Below are 19,392 nucleotides of genomic sequence, written 5' to 3' on the forward strand. Positions count from 1 at the left end.
ATACTCATTGTGCAGAATGTCCATTTTAAGTTCCAAATGCATAAAATTGCTTTGAAATAGCAGATCTACACGCTACAACGCGTCGCCTTGCGAGCCTGTAGATCGGCTATTTTCAAATAGCCTAAGTATGCATAGGGCTGAAGTGGTTTATGCATGTTTTGACATAATAATCAAATCTACAAAGTAACTAGTTTTCAAATTATTTTAGCGGAGTAAAATTTACAATATTTACCTTTTAAGATGTAGTGGAGTAGAAGTAAACAATATTGAAAATTGGAGACACTCCGTTAAGTGATAAAATCCTCAAAATTCTACTTAGGTACAGAGTACTTGAGTAAAATGTACTTACTTTACACCACTACACCACTGGTTTCATAGACAACCTCTTTACAATGTACTGTACATCAACCTACAAGGGGCGTAGACACAGCAAAAGACATTTAATAATAATAACCCATTTGACTGGGAATATACAGAGTCTTTTCAATGTGGTCTCATCCTCACAGTACTTCTCCTCTGCATAGAGGTGGTTACCTTTATAGCTTCCAAAAAAGAAACTAAAACCTCAGAAATAAAGTTTCGTGCAGGTGACAGATGACTGTTCTGTCATCGTAAATCACAGTGTGTGTGTCATACGCTTCATGTGTCATGGGCAGTGTGCCATATAGCTTCTTCTGGCATGCGGACTGCATCTGGACATCATTAATCCCCAGGGCTCTATGTCAGGGTTCTCAACCAGTGGTCCGGGGACCACCGGTGGTCCTTGAGGGGGTGGCAGGTGGTCCCCAGCTAAATGATGGAGAGTTTGTAACCAAATGACACTTATAGATCTTTAACTCTCTACAGGTCCATTTGGTTTCATTTTATGCTCCAGAGTTAAATTATTGTTAAACATCTGCATGACTTAAAGGTAGGGTAAGTGATTTGCTTTGGTTAAAAATACGTGTTAAATAGCTCTAGATTCTGATAGTATTCATTTGCTATAGAGTGTTTGTTCAGTATTAGGAGTCTCCTGTCTCTCCACCTCTTATTAAACAGAAAATGCATTTTTCGTTTCAGTTTCAGTTTCATTTCCAATTTTATCCAACCACGACAGAGAACTTAATCAGGATATAGATTAAACAAGTGAAATTGGAAGTGATGACACTAAGAAATGAGCAGACAAAAATTGGAACTGGAACAATATTAAAATGAAGCTTAATAATTGGTACTTTCTCCTGCTTGGCTGAGATTTTGACACAGCTGGAGAGACAGGGAGACATCTCTTACTGAAAAAACACTCTATAGCAATGATTAATATCAGAATATAGTATTTTAACCTTTTAACAAAATACTTTTTGTTTTACCAAAAAATATCACTTACTCTACCTTTAATTAAGAATTGTTATTTTGATCACTTCTCCTAATGATACCACATCAATAGAGCATGGAATTGTTGGACAAAATCTTATACAAAGATAACAACATATTCTAAGTTTTGGGTCTGAGAGGCTAAATCTCATCATATGGTGGTCTGTGGCTCAAATGCCCAATAAATAATGGACCTAATAATAATAATAATACATCAGACCTATATAGCGCTTTTCTTGGTAACCTTGATATGATAAGGTTGAAAACCACTGCTCTATGTGAATCCTTGGCCCCCTACTTTCCCCCTCTACACCGAATCTTTTGCCATAAATAGCCAATCCCTGAGCTCACCTTGCATCACGGATGTTTGCCCTTTTTTTTTTGCCAAAATGGTCGCCTAGTCCTATTGTGACATGCCCAGAATAGGGATGCTCGGGTTCATGTGGTTAAAGCGAACTTTCATACCTTTTCAGCGTGGGCATTGACAGGCATCCCCCCCTGCATGCGTGCCAACGTCGCTGACTAATAAGTGTCAATTAGTCTTGACAGCGAATGTAATTACAACTTTATAGCACACTGTATGGCAGCCACCTCAAGAGGTAGCTACTACTAATGGAATGGATACGGACAGGCAGACACTTCTGCTCCCATTATATTTATGGAATGAAAACCATTAATTCAAGGTACTCACTCACTGCGCCGCTGTCAGGGTGTAAGTAAAGTAAACTTTGAACGTCTTGCTTATAGCTGATGGTGGCTCTGTGATGGCGTGTGTGTGTAAAGGAAGCTTTTTTACTTTCATGATGTCCGAACACTCGTCCCCCAGACAGTAAGATCGAAGTTTATCACAAATTTCAGTGGAGCGTTGAGGCTTCTTCATTTTTCGATTGATTTTTTGAGTTTGACAGACAAACATGCTTCCTTTACATCAAATAGCAAAGATTGCCGATCTATAAGCTCGCACCTGCATTGCGACACGTTGTGAGCCTGTAGATCTGCAGTTGTTGCCTATTTCCGTTGAATCTTTGCCTATTATAACATGTCTAGAATATCCTCAGTTAGAATCATAGCCTGCTGAACATGATTATTGTGTGGTCTTGGCATATTATTGGCATCTTGTTAGTTTTTATTTGGCTAATTGCTTGCTGGCTTCTCCTTGACTCTCCACCATGCATTTTGGAATTAATGTGGCTCCTCATATACTGTATGTTGTAGCGATTAGAATTGCCTATTTATAGGGATAGAATTGGCCCCATGCAAAAGAATTACCACACCCTGTGGCAAGACTGTGTTTCTTTTTTTTTGGTAGGCTAATAGGCAAAATATCGTTCATTGCTCATCACAGAGTATAGCCTATATATTGCAGGACTATCTTTCATCACATTGATTGAACAACATTTACTGTACTTCTTTGGTGCAATTGTGTTTATGAATGTAATTGTTGGGAGGGTCTTTCTCATTAACAAAAAACACAAAACCGAAATGATGGAATAAGAGCAGAATTCAGAATGTCTCTTCTCTTCTTTAGTGCTACAGTACATAACCATGGAGTGGACTAATTTAGCTTCAACGATAGAGGCGGTAGTAAGCAAGGATAAAACCACTGCTGGAATTCAGAGCCGTCTGAAGATGCAGCTGCTGGGACGGCTCTCTCTCTCTCTCTCTCTCTCTCTCTCTCTCTCTTCTCTCTCTCTCTCTCTCTCTCTCTCTCTCTCTCTCTCTCTCTCTCTCTCTCTGTTCCCCCGCCCCACCCCCCCTCTCTCTCTCTCTCTCTCTCTCTCTCTCTCTCTCTCTCTCTCTCTCTCTCGTCCCCCCCTCTCTCTCTATCTCTCTCTCTCTCTCTCTCTCTCTCTCTCTCTCTCTCTCTTCTCTCTCTCTCTCTCTCTCTCTCTCTCTCTCTCCTTACAGCACCAGTGTTGCCATGTCGGCAGCACATGCATGCTCTCTCCATCCCTCTGTGGTCCATCTGTCTCTGTTTCTTTTTACTGTGATGTTTTCCCTCTACGTCTACAGTCTAATATGGCAGTGTTTTCACAATTTTTTCCTCTTTCTTATATTATTTGACAATTTGGTCAATGTTTGACCAGTTTTATAGTATTGTTTGTTGTTTATACATTTGATGCAGTAATGGTCTTTTTTTATGTATCAAAAAGGTCTTAAAAGTCTTCAAATTGTCATTAAACTGTCATCTGTGAACCCCCCCAAAATCATGTGGGGACCCCCCCTGTGGATCCGACCCACAGGTTGAGAACCACTGGTCCATGGAAGAGTGCTGTTGAATGAAGATGGCAATCTTTGCGCACATAAATTCACATCAATCCAGACACATCATTTATAACTAACCTGTAGCCTCAGTTTTGCATCAAATTTCGCAGCTCACCTATATATGTGGTGATGCAGAGGTGACTATATGAAAATATATGGCTATCCATATGTTTCCTAATAGCAGAAAAGCCTATATACGGTGCTCGCAGAGTTATAGAGAATGTCCCCAGCTGACACACATCATGGCTCATTAAGTTGTGCCTCCACACATCATTATCAAATTCAATATTATTAGCAAGAGAAAAAGAAAGAAACAACATAAATACTTGTATGATCATACAGGATGGGTGGGTAGGGTACTATAGGGACTATGGGCACCTCGATGTAAAATTGGCTATTTTGTCCAAAATGTTAAAAAAACAATATATTTAAAAATGGTCTTAAGTAATGTAAAGTATACATGATGTGAACGTACATCATTATCAGACTTTATCATTCTTTTTATGCTCCAAACTGACTGGATATAGAGAATTTGTAGCAATTGTAGAAATATTAGACCTTAATTGTCGAATGTTTAAGCATGTTCTAATCATGTATACTTTACTTCACTTAAAAATATATAGGCCTATATATTCAATTCTTAACATTTTGGAATAAATAGCCAATTTAACACCGAGGTGCCGGTGCCCACTCTTCCTTGGTGCCCACCTATCCTGTTGTACGGTATCACACGCGCCGCACACACACGCTGTTATCCAGGGAGTTGGATTTGCGCAGTGGTCGGCACTCGGCAGAGACATGCATAGGTTTATTCAGACATCGCGGTGTAGCCCATTCCTCCGTTTTCTCTATTCATGCAAAACAAAAAAAAAATCTGTTCATGCATAAATAGAGGGGAAAACGTACTGGATGGCCGAATGGGACCATGAAACATACAAATCTGACAGAAATGCATTGAGCTGATCGCTGCACCGCAAGAACAAAGCAAAGCCACCGGCGACCACACGCATTTACATGAGTAAAACCACAGGAAAACCACAGATTCCGTCCCATCTCTCCTTCTGTGTGGTTGGAACCTGTCAAGTGTAGTCAGAGGCAAGGATGTGGAATGTTGAATAATGCACATTTAATAATACGCATAAGAAGCCCCACACACACTACAATGCGTAAAAGTTTATGCCTGGATTTGGCATTTGGCGAATTCCAGCGGGCGTTTTTTTTTTTTTCTGTCACAGATTCAACTCCTTGCGCAGAATAAACCAACACCACGCATAACACCGATATGATTGCAGTCTGGTAGGATTTGAAATGCGCCCATTGCATAAAAGCCCAAGGAATAAGGCTGGTTATTGTATTTTATTTGTATATTCTTCTCACCATAATGCACTCGGCACCTGCAGGTAGCCTATAGCCTATAGGACCCACACAGACGGAAGAACATTAAGCATCAAGCTGAGCTGACGGTGCATTGAGTACATTTTCGGATAAAATATCGCGCGCAAGAGAAAGGGAGAAAAAAAAACCGTCTGCTTTCACTCAATTTGCTCCCTCTGTCCCTTTCATCAAACAGTCTTCTAGCCTCTAGACCTTGCGATCAAGTTGTGTCCTGGATGCATGCATGCGCTGCCAGAGAGAGAGAGAGAGAGAGAGAGAGAGAGAGAGAGAGAGAGAGAGAGAGAGAGAGAGAGAGAGAGAGAGAGAGAGAGAGAGAGAGAGAGAGAGAGAGAGAGAGAGAGAGAGAGAGAGAGAGAGAGATAGAGAGAGAGAGAGAGAGAGAGAGAGAGAGAGAGAGAGAGAGAGAGAGAGAGAGAGAGAGACTGCAATATCATTTGTGAATCACTCTCTCACAGTGCTGCAGATAGGGGCTGCGAACACACGCACCGTGCATTCTGCAGGTGAGAGAGAAAGCAAGGCTGAATATATGCTGGGCAATATTCGGTCTTAGAATTTCATTTGAACAAACATTTTTTTCCGGATCTATATTATTGTGGTCTTTTTTTTACATGACCCTGCATTTTCTGTCTTTTGTTGTGGAGTTTGTGCCTCGTTGCGCAAGAAATAATTTCTACTACAAGTGACTTGGAGATCAGGTCCTCCCGATGCAAAGCATGGATAGGCGAGCGGATAACGGCTGTTTTTTGCGTCATATTCCCATCTGAAAGACAGAGAGCTGACATGTCCCGCATCAGCCCCTCGGTATGATGAGGATCAAGTTTGGAAACTGCGTGGACATGTAAAAAGACCGTCAATCTGGAAATACATTTTAACAGAGGAATATTGGAGCCTCGATCACCCACAAGGATTCTAAGACATTATAAAACAACTGAAAAACGGTGAGATTTTGACTTTTTTTTCATTGAGTGTGCTGGATTTTTTTTTTTTGACGTTTCGTTTTTTTTACGCACATTAAATTCATGGCACTAAAAGCCTCCTGGAGCGCACACATCAGCCCCGTCGAATTTGCCCCTGATATCACTGCGGTTCTACTGAAATAGAGGGAAAGAGCAAATAAAAATCCACGGGGTTTGGAGAGAAAAAAAAAGCACAAGAGGAGAGAAAGCCCGTTGCACTTGCTGCTGTTTGCACTGCAGTGGAGAGAGGAGAGGAGAGGCGTCCGTCCGGAGGATGAAGTCTCACGCATCCCCAAGCAGAGGACTTCAGATCAGATGAAAACGGTATTTGATCATAAGGAACATTTCCGAGTGAACCGTAATCGACGGTCATTGTTGTCGTTTTTTTTAAGACACAAATGAATGATTTTGGCGACAACAATGAGGACTAGATGAAAACGGTATTTGATCATAAGGAACATTTCGGAGTGAACCGTAATCACGGTCATTTATTGTAATTTTTTAATTCATTTTAAGTGATTGATTTTGGCGACAACAATGAGGACTACTGGTGCAGTGGACTATCTATGCTACTGGGTGCTCGTCCTGCAGCTCGTATGTCAGCCCGCTGCCAAGCAGGTGCTCCGGTATCGCCTGGCTGAAGAGGGACCCGCGGACGTCAGGATAGGGAACGTGGCCGCCGACCTGGGCATCGTCGCCGGGTCCGGCGAGGTGACGTTCACGCTCGAGTCCGGCTCCGATTTTTTCAAGATAGACAACATCACCGGCGAGCTCACCACCAACGAGAGGCGGATAGACCGCGAGAAATTACAACAGTGCCAAATGATATTCGATGAGAACGAGTGTTTTATAGATTTCGAAGTGTCCGTCATTGGACCCGCGCAGAGCTGGGTCGACCTCTTTGAGGGGAAAGTCATCATATTGGACATTAATGATAACACCCCGTCTTTCCCTTCTCCCGTCCTGACTCTGTCTGTGGAGGAAAACAGACCCATTGGTACTCTTTACTTACTGCCCACAGCTACTGACAGAGATTTTGGCAGAAATGGAATAGAGCGATATGAGCTCATTCAGGACGGTGGGGACTCCAGGCGGCTGAGCTCCTCAGGGGGGCGCGACAACGGGGACTACTCGGGCAAGAGGCGATTTGAGGAGGGGGCGAGCAGGAGCAGTGTCTTTGAACTGCAAGTTGCTGACACCACCGATGGCGAGAAGCAGCCTCAGCTCATCATTAAAGGGGCCCTAGACCGGGAGCAGAGAGACTCTTATGAGCTCACACTGCGCGTTAGGGACGGAGGAGACCCCCCTCGCTCCTCTCAGGCCATTCTTAGGGTGATGATCACCGATGTGAATGACAACAGCCCCCGGTTTGAGAAGAGCGTTTATGAGGCTGACCTCCCGGAGAACAGCTCCCCCGGGGCCCCCATTCTGCAGCTGAAAGCGGCCGACGCAGACGTCGGGGTTAACGGTCAAATCGAGTACGTGTTCGGTGCGGCCACGGAGTCGGTGAGGAGGCTGCTGAGGTTGGATGAGAGCACAGGCTGGCTGAGTGTGTTGCACCGCATCGACCGTGAGGAAGTGAGCCAACTGAGATTTACTGTAATGGCCCGTGACCGAGGCCAGCCGCCTAAAATGGACAAGGCTACCGTGGTGCTGAACATCAAGGATGAGAACGACAACGTTCCTGCCATTGAGATAAGGAAAATCGGACGCATATTCCTGAAAGATGGCATAGCTAACGTGGCCGAGGATGTTGTCGTGGACACGCCTATTGCCTTGGTTCAGGTGTCAGATCGTGACCAGGGGGAAAATGGCATAGTAACATGTACAGTGGTGGGGGATGTTCCCTTTCAGCTCAAACCAGCCAGTGAAATGGAGGGTGAGCAAAATAAAAAGAAATATTTCCTCCACACCTCTGCACCACTGGACTATGAGGCCACGCAGGAATACAATGTGGTCATAGTGGCTGTGGACTCTGGAAGCCCCAGTCTGGCTAGTAATAATTCACTTATTGTTAAAGTGGGTGACACTAATGACAACCCTCCCATCTTCAGCCAGAATGTAGTTGAGGTGTCATTTCCCGAAAACAATGCCCCTGGTGAGAGGGTGACAACCGTGATAGCCATCGACGCAGATAATGGGAAGAACGCTGAAATAGCCTATTCCCTAGACTCATCAGTGAATGGGATTTTCTCTATCGATGCAGACAGTGGAGACATCCGTGTAAACACCATCCTGGATAGAGAGCAAACAGAGCGATACGAATTCAAAGTGATAGCCAAAGATAAGGGCATGCCCATACTACAGGGCTCTGCCACAGTGGTGGTCCTTGTGGCCGATAAGAATGACAATGAACCAAAGTTCATGCAGGACGTGTTCACCTTTTATGTCAAAGAGAATCTCGAGCCAAACAGCCCCGTCGGCATGGTCACGGTCATCGATGCGGACAAGGGCCAAAATGCTGAAATGAGTCTTTTTATTGAGGAAGAGGAAGAAATCTTCTCTATTGAGAATGACACTGGGACAATATTCTCCACGCTGTCGTTTGACCGCGAGATGAAAACCACATACACGTTCAGGGTGAAGGCCGTGGACGGAGGCGACCCTCCCAGATCGGCCACCGCCACGGTGTCACTCTTTGTCATGGATGAGAATGACAACGCCCCGACTGTCACCTTCCCAATAAACAGCTCCTACACCCTCCTTCCTCCGTCCAGCAATGTCCGAACGGTGGTCAGAACCGTCATCGCCACAGACACCGACACGGGCATCAACGCCGACCTGAACTACAGCATCATCGGCGGCAACCCCTTCAAGCTGTTTGAGATTGACGGGGGAAGTGGGGTCATATCGCTGGTGGGGAAGCTGGAGGTGAAACACTACGGCCTCCACAGACTGGTGGTCCAGGTGAACGACAGCGGTCAGCCCTCCCAGAGCACCACCACGCTGGTGCACGTGTATGTCAACGAGACCCTCTCCAACTCCACCATCGTGGAGGCCCAGGTGGCCAAAAGCCTGAGCACCTCTCTCAACACCAACATCGCCGGCGACCCCAACTACGACCTGGGCAAGCAGCGGCTGAGCATCGTCATCGGAGTGGTGTCGGGCATCATGACGGTCATCCTCATCATCCTGATCGTCGTCATGGCCCGCTACTGCCGCCCCAAGAACAAGAATGGCTACGAGGCCGGCAAGAAGGACCACGAGGACTTCTTCACGCCGCAGCAACACGACAAGTCCAAGAAGCCGAAGAAGGACAAGAAGAAGCAGAAGTCCAAGCAGCCGCTGTACAGCAGCATCGTCACCGTGGAGGCCTCCAAGCCCAACGGGCAGCGCTACGACGGTGTCAACGAGAAGCTGTCGGACAGTCCCGGGATGGGCCGCTACCGATCGGTCAACGGCGGCCCCGGGAGCCCCGATCTGGCCAGGCACTACAAGTCCAGCTCCCCGCTCCCCACCGTCCAGCTGCACCCACAGTCGCCGACGGCAGGGAAAAAGCACCAGGCCGTTCAGGACCTGCCCCCGGCCAACACCTTTGTTGGCACCGGAGATAACATTTCCCTTGGATCTGACCACTGCTCTGAATACAGCAGTCAAACCATCAACAAGTACAACAAACAGGTAAGAGTCTTCACTTCTTTCTCCGTCTCTGCTCTTACGAATGTCTAGTGTTTCTCCCTGTTAGCGTGTTCTCTCTGCCGTAATGCCTTCTGACAGGGCCTGTCTCAGTAGTTCTATTGCCTTTATGGTGCTAATGTACGTCAAGTTAGTGGCATTGATCTTGTTTTGGTTTGGAGTGCCATTCACGTGCAATGTTGAAAATGGAGGAGAATGGTTTAGATTAAGTGTAGTTTGTGCTCTGCACGACCCGCTCAGTGTTTTACTGTTAATCTTGGCATGTGGGGCTGAAAGGCAGAGTGTCCTGACCGCTAACCTTTGCACATAATGTGTCAGGGTGCTGTAGACAGCTCACATAAGGCTCTGGTTTGCAGTTATTTTATCTCAGAAGGGAGCACGGCAAGGGAGCAAAACGCCCCTCGGCTAGGTCAGGTCTCTGCCCTGTCCTCTCTTAGTAACAAGGCTACCTTTTCCCCCCTGTGAACAGGGGAAAGAAGGGGGGGGGGGAAAACTAGACACCAAGAATGCAGCACAGACGTGGCTGGCTGTGTAAGGAATGCTAGTTGCAGTGTCCCGTTTTACAGGGGTTGACTCGGCTTGACTGGGAACATCTGGGCAGGAGGTTGTATTAACATTCCTCTGCACTCCCGCGCCTGTATCAGTTCACCAGCCTATAGTGAAACTGTCTCTTTCTGCACCACCTCCCCTCCTTCCATCCCCACTGTTGATCTGACTCCCCTCCTCTCTCTACGGTAGCTCTGCTCATATCTCCATTTTACTCTTTTCATCTTCCCGTGCCTCTCTTCATGGCCAATTCCCTCTCTGCTCCCCTCCAGCTCTCCTTAACTCCTTTCATGCTTTTTTCCCCTCCTCCTTCACCCACAGCAACGCTTTGCCATCATTCGCTATGTAAAAATGTGTCCATGCTTGATGTGACGTTCATATTCCAGAGAGTGTGTGGATTTTCATATTTTGAACCCTGCAACACCCCCCTTTATTTTTTTCTTCTCCTTTTGGCACGGTTTGGACCCAAGTGGGGTTAATTCATAATGAAGTCAGACTTCTTGATCTGGCGTTTGCCAGGAACAGAACACTTACTCCATTGTTTCATGTGTTTTCAATGGAAGTCTAATGCATTATTGATATCGCTCTCTTTACTTGGTATAGGCAGCTATTCCTTTAGCATTCGAGAGTGCTGCTCTCTCACAGCGCACGACTACACTGCATACAGGACATTAATTTCTGCTTTTATTTGTCTGTCTCGCCTCTCCCCTCCACCGTTTCCTATTCCATGTCCATCTCCACCTCCTACAGTGCTATGTCTTTTTTTGGCACTGTATCTGTCTCTCTGCATCTCTTCCTTCCTCCAAAGTCACATGCATTCCGGCCTCATCTCCATCTGGCCGTACGTCTCCGCTCAAATCCCTTTCTTCACGCTCCTCCAAATGGTCACATTTACATTCCTGCTCTCTGCATTGCATCGTTTTCTTTCATGCATTAGGCCATCTCTGTATATTATCCCCTCTACCTCTTTCCCCCTTCCGTCTCTCCCCTCTCTCTCTCTCTCTCTCTCTCTCTCTCTCTCTCTCTCTCTCTCTCTCTCTCTCTCTCTCAGCCATTTACCTCTGTCTCCCTTGGCCCCTGTCTCTAACAGCTTCTAATATAGTGTATTCAGCAAGCTGCTGCCCAGAGTGTGAGGAGTGCTGTTGCTTTCGGATGTCTCCTGCATAATTAAAAGGGCACTCTATTCGGCGCTGCGGCAGCAGCATGTATTGTGTGTCACCAATGCTCCGCTTATATAATTATTTATTTACTTTTCACATAAACGGCTGTGGTGATTTATTTTTATGGGGTATCTATTTGTTAGAATACAGTATAGGGCCTCTGGCAAACCCCAGTCAGTACTGAGAAAAGGAGAAAGATGATGCTAAATGCACACTGCATCGAGAATTATTGCAGCCTTTTCTTGCAATTCCAGGCTGCCACACGAGCAAAGTGGAAGTGATTATGTAAAAATATCGTCTTTGCTGTATGGAGCACTAGCAAGTATGGTGATTGGTGCCAGGTACAGGTACTCAATATACAGCAAACATTATTCAAATGATCTTTTATGTCCCCTCTGCCCTATAATCAAATACTCAACTGATGACATGTTCACACTGAGGTGAAAGGGGTCAGAACTAATGGCTGCATGAGAGTAACTAATTGAGGAGGTGACGTGTTTATGCGCTCCAATTATGGCCTTAACACAGCCACCTCTGTTTTAGATGTCTAAAAATACTCTGTCGTCAGGTAAGCGGCCCTATATGGCTAAAGCGGTCATTATTCACACATAATGTAGTACATGTATTATGTACTCAGGGTAGCTTGAATAAAGGCTTCGCTTTATGTGCGGTAGTAGTGTCTTAAATGTCTGGTTGATATGGTTTTCTGAGCTGTTGGAAGAGGTGTGTGTAGCTGTGCGTGCGTGTGGTCGTGCGTGTGTGTTCCCTATAGAGGAATTACTCATATAGCTAAATGGCAATTTAAGAACCCCTTAATATGAAACTGATATGACTGAATCCCGTGCTGCAATTCCAAATGCATGAGATTTTCCCCTGTCATTAAGTAGAAGTTTAAAATCTGAATTTGCAAATTAAGCTAAAACCTCAAGAGGATAAAGGTTAAGATTTGTGACAAGTGCAGCACTTCTCTTACATCTCTCTCTCTCTCTCTCTCTCTCTCTCTCTCTCTCTCTCTCTCTCTCTCTCTCCTCCCACCACACACACACACACACACACACACACACACACACACACACACACACACACACACACACACACACACACACACACACACACACACACACACACACACACACACACACACACACACCCTCAAGCCCTTCTCTTCCACTATCCCCCTATCTGTCTGTGGGGAGAGATAGAGACGGGCACAAGAAAGACAGCCCTGTTAGCGGTGTAGAGAATGGTTCCTACTGTTTCTCATGGGAGTTTGGGTTGGATGCAGAGAGAGAGAGGGAGAGGGAGAGAGAGAGGGGTGCTGGCCAGAAACAGTGTGAGCTCTTTAGTATCGGGTTCCTCCTCCTCGCCTACCTAATCCTACAATAACCACGCAGGCAGCCTGCTCGCCCAGGTAACTAGGCAACCAGCAGCGTTTATCGGCAAGGGGAGCCTTTCCTTTCAACTCCGTCAGACATTTAAACACTCATTAAGCTAAGCGAACTGTGAGGAACAAGCCAGGGTGTCACCGAGCAGCTGTCAAGAGTTGGAGCAAGACTGTTGACGGACATGACATTTTATCCTCAGCACCCCCTCGGAGTTCCACTGATTGGATTCTTATCTTTTTTTCCCTCTTCTTTTCGTCTGTGCTATGACATTAGTCTTGGCCATCTTCCATTTCCCATCACATACCTGTTTTTAGTGTGTGTGCGTGTATGCATGTGCGTGTGTGCCCGCTTGCGTGTGTGTGTGTGTGTGTGTGCGTGCGTGTGTGAGAGAGTGAGGGGAGGGCTAGTAATCATTGCACGATCATTGATCATTGCATCACTTAAACCCTATACAATTTGTTGACTGAGGTCCCCCAGGGGTCTATACTTGATCCCCTCCCTTTTTCCCTCTGTACGAAATCTCTTTGCCGAAAAGAGCTCAAGCGTTGTGAGCGACGTGTTGAGAGCATGTATCTGCTATTTCTGTTGATTTAACGTTCGCCTGTTATGACGTGCCCACAATAGAGACCCCAGGGTTCATCCGATTAATAGCATTGTTTGATTACACATTGTTTGATTACTTCTGGCAGTCGTTTCGATTCTGCCCAGTGGTGGGCAAAAAGGAAATTATGCAACCCCTCCACAGCGTGGTGCAAAAAGAAGGCTGCAGGCGTTCGTCAAGCCGTGGATTTCAGCACCAGCCACCCACTTTTGTTTTATCATTGCACTTCAAAGGGCTGGCTGTGTCCAGGTGCATGTGTTTTAATGAATGGTGAGTTGAAGCAGCTTGTATTCCACGCTCTCACAGCGCGGCCCCTCCGGGCACACGTATGCCCGGTCCGCACGCAGCCATCCTGGCTTGTCTCGCCTCAGGGTCGATGCAGTAGGCATGACTGGATTGGATGTTGCCCTCGGCCGCTCACCTCCCACACCCCCGGCCCAGCTGTTCCCCCGATGTCTCCTCACAACTGCAACCTTTGCAGTGTGGCCTAGTGCACTTTGCATAGGGCATATTTATTCTGAGCCCCAGCCACTAGTGTCCCCAGACAAACCGCATCACCATGTAAATCAGAGAGGTCACCTCAGTAACGTTTGCCGGGCCAGAGCGCAGGATGACAGTGTGAATATCCTTCAGGCTTCATGCAGATCAGAAAACCAATATGGAAATGTAGACTTTGACTCATGCCTCATTTGATTTTCACCTACAAATGTAGCAGCCTATAAACACCTCTGAAAAGCCACAATTGACCTCAATTATTTTTGTAAGATTACTACTATTTCTGTTGTTGTTTGCACACCATACACATGATGCTACACATTTGAACGAACCCGCAGTCGTGGAAGAAACCGCATTCCGCCGCCATTGTGTGTGTGGACCTCTGTGTAACTCCCAAGCTGTGTCTTTGGTATTCATCACTGCTTATGTCCCTCCTCCCACCCCCCACCCGATGGTGCTTGTGCGATTCTATCGGTGAAACTGTTGAGGCAGTCAGTCATTCGTTGAGCTCAATAAGGTAATTACTTGATAAGAGGTTCCACTGGGGCTTTATCATGTTTAGTCAGGGTTCCTCCCCCATGGTTGCTGTTACAGGTCAGCTTATGGTTTGGAGAAAACAATGCCTGCGGAGCAACACCAGCTGTCATAATGCAAAATGTACACCTTTGCTGTGGCACATATGGCATCTTAATCTCTCTCTCTCTCTCTCTCTCTCTCTCTCTCTCTCTCTCTCTCTCTTATAGGGAGATATTGTCACCCGGGCATTCGTTGTTACTTGAGCTTATACAATCACATTAGAGGACCACGACAAATACTGGGTTTGTTTGTTTATCACATCCCCACAGCATTATTTATTAAGAAAGACATTAAGAAAATAGCATTCGATCAACAATTTAGCTGTATGCTGGCAACAAGGAATAGCCCCGGCAAACAAAATGGTATTCTCACTGGGATTTCCCGGGGAAGGAGTTAGCTGAAAACATGGCAGCTGCTGCTGGCAGCCGGCCTCGCCATTACACAGCCATTCAATGTTTTTCACTCTGTGTTTTGATTCCTTTGCGCTCAGATAAACTCCATTGTCTCCTCAGCCGTGACTTTTGCCACCAAAAAAAGATTTGCAAGGGTATATCTCATGTACTGTGCATATCAATCAGAGGGGCCGTACCAACAAATAATGCTGATGTTGTTGCGACTTGGCTTAAATCAGAGATGTATAACATAATGCAAAACATTCTGTCGTTCACACCCTGAGGCCGAGTGTGAGAGGATAGAGTAGAGTTAAGATAAGCTGTTTATTCCTTCGGTAAATTGTTGCTGCTTTACCGCTAACATTAGCTAATTCAATCAAAAGTGTATTGGATGGCTTAATTTGCTTCGTGCTTGCTCAGGCCTCGTTGTTTACGTTTAGGAAGTAAAATAAAAGGTGGAGGGAGAGTGCAGCGTAATAATACCCTTGAAATTGCCACAGCAAGCGCTTTCTGGCATAATTTGGTTTGGCCATATGAATGCATTAGGTGTAGGGCAATTACTAATCTGAGGATTAGATTTACCTGACACGCAAGCAGAAATGGCAAGAGAGGAAGAAAACAGAAAGGCCTTCATAAAGCTAGTAGTGCTTGTGCTTGTGCTAGAGCTTATTTTGACACCGGGTGCTGTATTAGAAAATTATCCTTTGATACTGAAGATGCTTTCCTTCACTCCATTCATAGTTCATCGCTGAACCTACGTGACATATTGATTACTGAATACAATACATTTGTAGGCGATATATTCTCCTTTCAAATATAATTTCTCCTTCAACTGTAGCATTGAGGTAACCTTGGAAATGATGCTGTCATTTCTCTGTCGAAATGATGCTGTCATTTCTCTGTCCCTTCTATTGTATGCGTACAATTTGTTATTGACTTTGTTGGGGTCTCCTGAAAGGTTGTCATAATTGAATCTGTTAATAGCATGGACCTGCTGTCCACAACGGTTGTTGTTGTTGTGAGACGCTGAGCGAACAGAGAAGGAACACAAGCGAGGGAGAGCTGACAAGGGAATGTTAAGTGCACACCTCCTTGTTGTAAGCTTTACTTGTACATTCGCTATTTTTGTTGCGCGACACTAGCGTGGAACCAAGTATAAATCACCCTTTTAGTGGCAGCGATCAGAACTACTTCCTGCCGCGTCAGTCAATTTCATACGCGGCAGTAGACACATTACATGCAGTAGGATCTCTGAACGGCAACACTGAGACGGTCCTTTACTCTAGTGCCATCCATTATGGCGTACTCGTCACACCGAGGACTTGCTTGGTGGGTTTTGTACAGCAAAATACCTCCACAGGGCCTCCTGAGATACAATGCTAGCCCCCGTTCTGGAGTTGTCCCTCCATACTGACTGCTGTGTAGCTTATAAAGCGGAGGCAAACCGAGAACATCACTTAGCTCAAGTGCTGTGTAAAACCCCGGGGAATGGCTGTCTGTCGACGTGCGGGAACGCAACATGCATGGATCAGACATATGAGGCTCATTGTTTGTGAGACATGCAGGCAAAACAAGGGCAGTGGGCCTGCTTCTCTGCATTGTGTCAGTCAAACGTACCATAATAACACTGACAGAAGGACATGTAGTTGATGATGTCTTTGACAGGTTGAAGCCATGTTTGGGCGACGGTAGTCTCTGAGTCATTTGTTCTTAGCTTGTCATACATACCATCAATGTATGTTCTGTCTAACTAGATTATCGTCATACATAATGGGAAGCAAGCGTACAATGTAAAAGAAAAACATGTTAGCGTGTGCTTGTACTGTATGTTTGTGACGCTATTGCCTCTCTTTCTCTTTGTCGTCGCTCTCTCTCTCACACACACACACACACACACACACACACACACACACACACACACACACACACACACACACACACACACACACACACACACGCACAGTCACATACAGTCACACACACGCATACACGCACAGTGTCAGATGAATCACTCCCTGTCAGTGCATCTCGCCGGGGTGCCAGGGTGTCAAGGGAACTGCCAACGGGGTCCGTGCACTCCCGTCAGGGGGCCGGCAATTTAAAACCTGTCCAGCGGGCGGCCATGTTGTGACACACGTCCTTCATGAAAATGAGAATAAGAGGCGTGAAAAAGGCTGACACTTTGCTCTATAACTTACCCCCTAAGTGCCACACGTTACCGTGGCAGCCAATGGCGCGACTCCTTTTGTGGACGGTGAACTTGTTTATGAAGAGAGGAGCTGACAGGTGGAATAAAGAGACATGTTGACCGATGTGTCGTTTCACAGACAGACAGACAGACGCTCCTGGAGTTATGATGGGTGGGCGTGGAGACGCAGCGTAGGGCTGTCACCACCGTGACATTTTACTTGACCATTAATTGTTGTACAAATAATTGGGATTAACCATTTGATTGTGTTTTTGGCACTGAACATTGGAACATATGTATCCAAAATTGCATTTTTGTTTGCCTTTTAGGCTTTTACAAGCCTTTCTGCAAGCTCACAACGTTGCGCATGTAGATCTGCTGTTTCCACTATTTTCGGAAAATGTTTGAAAAATATTTTTTTTTCAACATGGAAAGGACATTATGACAATTATGCAAAATAATTGTGATTATTATCTCAAATAATTGCGATTGGGCGATTATGTGGTAATTGGGAAAGGCCTAGAGACGCACCATGGTATAAGTATTGTGTGTAGCATCATGTATCAGAATATTAGATTCCACAGGAAAACAACGTTGAATTTGGCAGTAACATGAAAGTTTAATTTCATTTAGATCAGCCCACTCACTGTGGTACCACGTTTGGGTATTCACGCTGAGTGCCAAAGCCAGCCACAGCACTTCCACTTTTGAAATACAATGTGCCATGAAAGTATTGTTCCCAAAATGATTGAGTACAATAACTGTGTTCAAAATAATTGGAAAAAATAATCATTTCACCCCACATGTACCTCCCTAATTGCCTGCGTTTATTGACCTTTTTTGTTCCCCCAAAGTGCAAAAAAATTAATGATCTTTGAGATTTGTGTTCAAATGCCATGATTGATATTACAATATTTGGGATAAGTATTGCTATTTAATCTTTCTTGCGACTCTGTTACAGTAATATGTGCGTTCATACAATATGTATCGCATATGAATGGGTATGCAAATAGGCTATGTGTGTGTGTGTGTGTGTGTGTGTGTGTGTGTGTGTGTGTGTGTGTGTGTGTGTGTGTGTGTGTGTGTGTGTGTGTGTGTGTGTTTGTGTGTGTGCGCGAACCATGGTGCTGACAGGGAGAAAAAAAGGTAATAAGTTCAACAGTGTATCGGAGCATTTTTAATAGATACAACCTTGACCTTGGGTTCAGGTACACATTGATTTTTCTCAAATCCTGACAGAGACACACCTGTTCTCTCTCTCTCTCTCTCTCTCTCTCTCTCTCTCTCTCTCTCTCTCTCTCTCTCTCTCTCTCTCTCTCTGTGTGTACAGTACACAGCAAGATAGAATGATAGATGCATATTAAGTGTCTATCAACAATATTGTCATAAATGTGTATAGTGGGATTAACTAATGATTAGGTGTCTTGTTAAGATGCACATAATCGATGTGTCATGCTGATAACTAACATGACACAGGGAGAAATCAGAAAAAGAAAAGTGACAAACAAACGCTAAGTCACAAACAAATGTGACTTAGCAAAGTGCAGCAAATTATTTTCTGGTGTCTGGCAAGTGCACAGTTGATCTTTCATTTCCATGAAGAAGGCTTAGTTTAGTTTAGTTAGAGGACATCTGCTCTATTGGAAGCAAGGTGCTTTACATTAAGACAGAGTTTCTGAAGCTTTTTCGTGTCAAACAGTGTCAAACGTGCCAAACCCCTCCAAGGACCCCTGGGGGTTCCCGGACCCCACTTTGAGAACCACTGCAGTAGGACAGAGATTCCCACCCACCTGTGGGCGGTGAGGTTATAAAGCAATGAATGTTTTATATCCTTTTATATCATTGTTTACAATGAATTATTTTTCTTTCGAACGCTGAAAACGTTTTCATTGTCATATCGATAAATAGGAACTTAAAGTATACTACGTTAGTTCCATTGATCTAGCCACAATACAATTGATTGATTGATCATTAAAATAAACAGGCTCTGAAAATGCACACGGACACGGCCCTCCCTTATGTCCACTTAACATGGCAGCCGATCGTGTTAAGTGGCCAGATGGGTGGGCCACGAACTCTTTGGCGATTTTCAAGTGGGCCCTGATCCAGAAAAGGTGGGTGATCAGAGTCAGAATGCAGCAAAAACAAAAAACTGTTTCAACCATTCAATCCGGGAACGGCATCTGTGTCATTTTAGATTTGAGCTATAACCATTATTTTATACTTTGGCTACTCAAAAATAGCAGATCTACAAGCTCATAGCGCGGCACTCGGTGCCGCCCTATGAGCTTGTAGATCTGCTATTTTTTTATAGCCAAAGAAATCTAAAATGACAGAGATGTGTTCCTGGATTGAATGGGTTAAAAAAAAAGAGAATGTTTTAATGCCCGTCTATCCCCTTGCGGAACGTCCTACACCACCTGCTTTCTATTTTTTGCCTTGGCACC

The 19,392-nt window shown here is 45.1% G+C and overlaps 1 protein-coding gene across 1 annotated transcript in view; it reads left to right on the plus strand.

The window, feature by feature from the left end:
- Positions 1–5,584: 5,584 nt before the first annotated feature.
- The window catches only part of pcdh7b (protocadherin 7b), a 167,967-nt gene continuing 154,159 nt past the window's right edge, over positions 5,585–19,392 (plus strand). Inside the window, 1 exon segment of the mRNA XM_080451687.1 lies at positions 5,585–9,587. Within this exon segment, the coding sequence (XP_080307813.1) occupies positions 6,504–9,587 (3,084 nt within the window). The 5' untranslated portion in view covers positions 5,585–6,503.

This window comes from Gymnoscopelus braueri (assembly GCF_963280865.1).
Source record: "Gymnoscopelus braueri genome assembly, chromosome: 15".
Lineage (NCBI taxonomy): Eukaryota > Metazoa > Chordata > Actinopteri > Myctophiformes > Myctophidae > Gymnoscopelus > Gymnoscopelus braueri.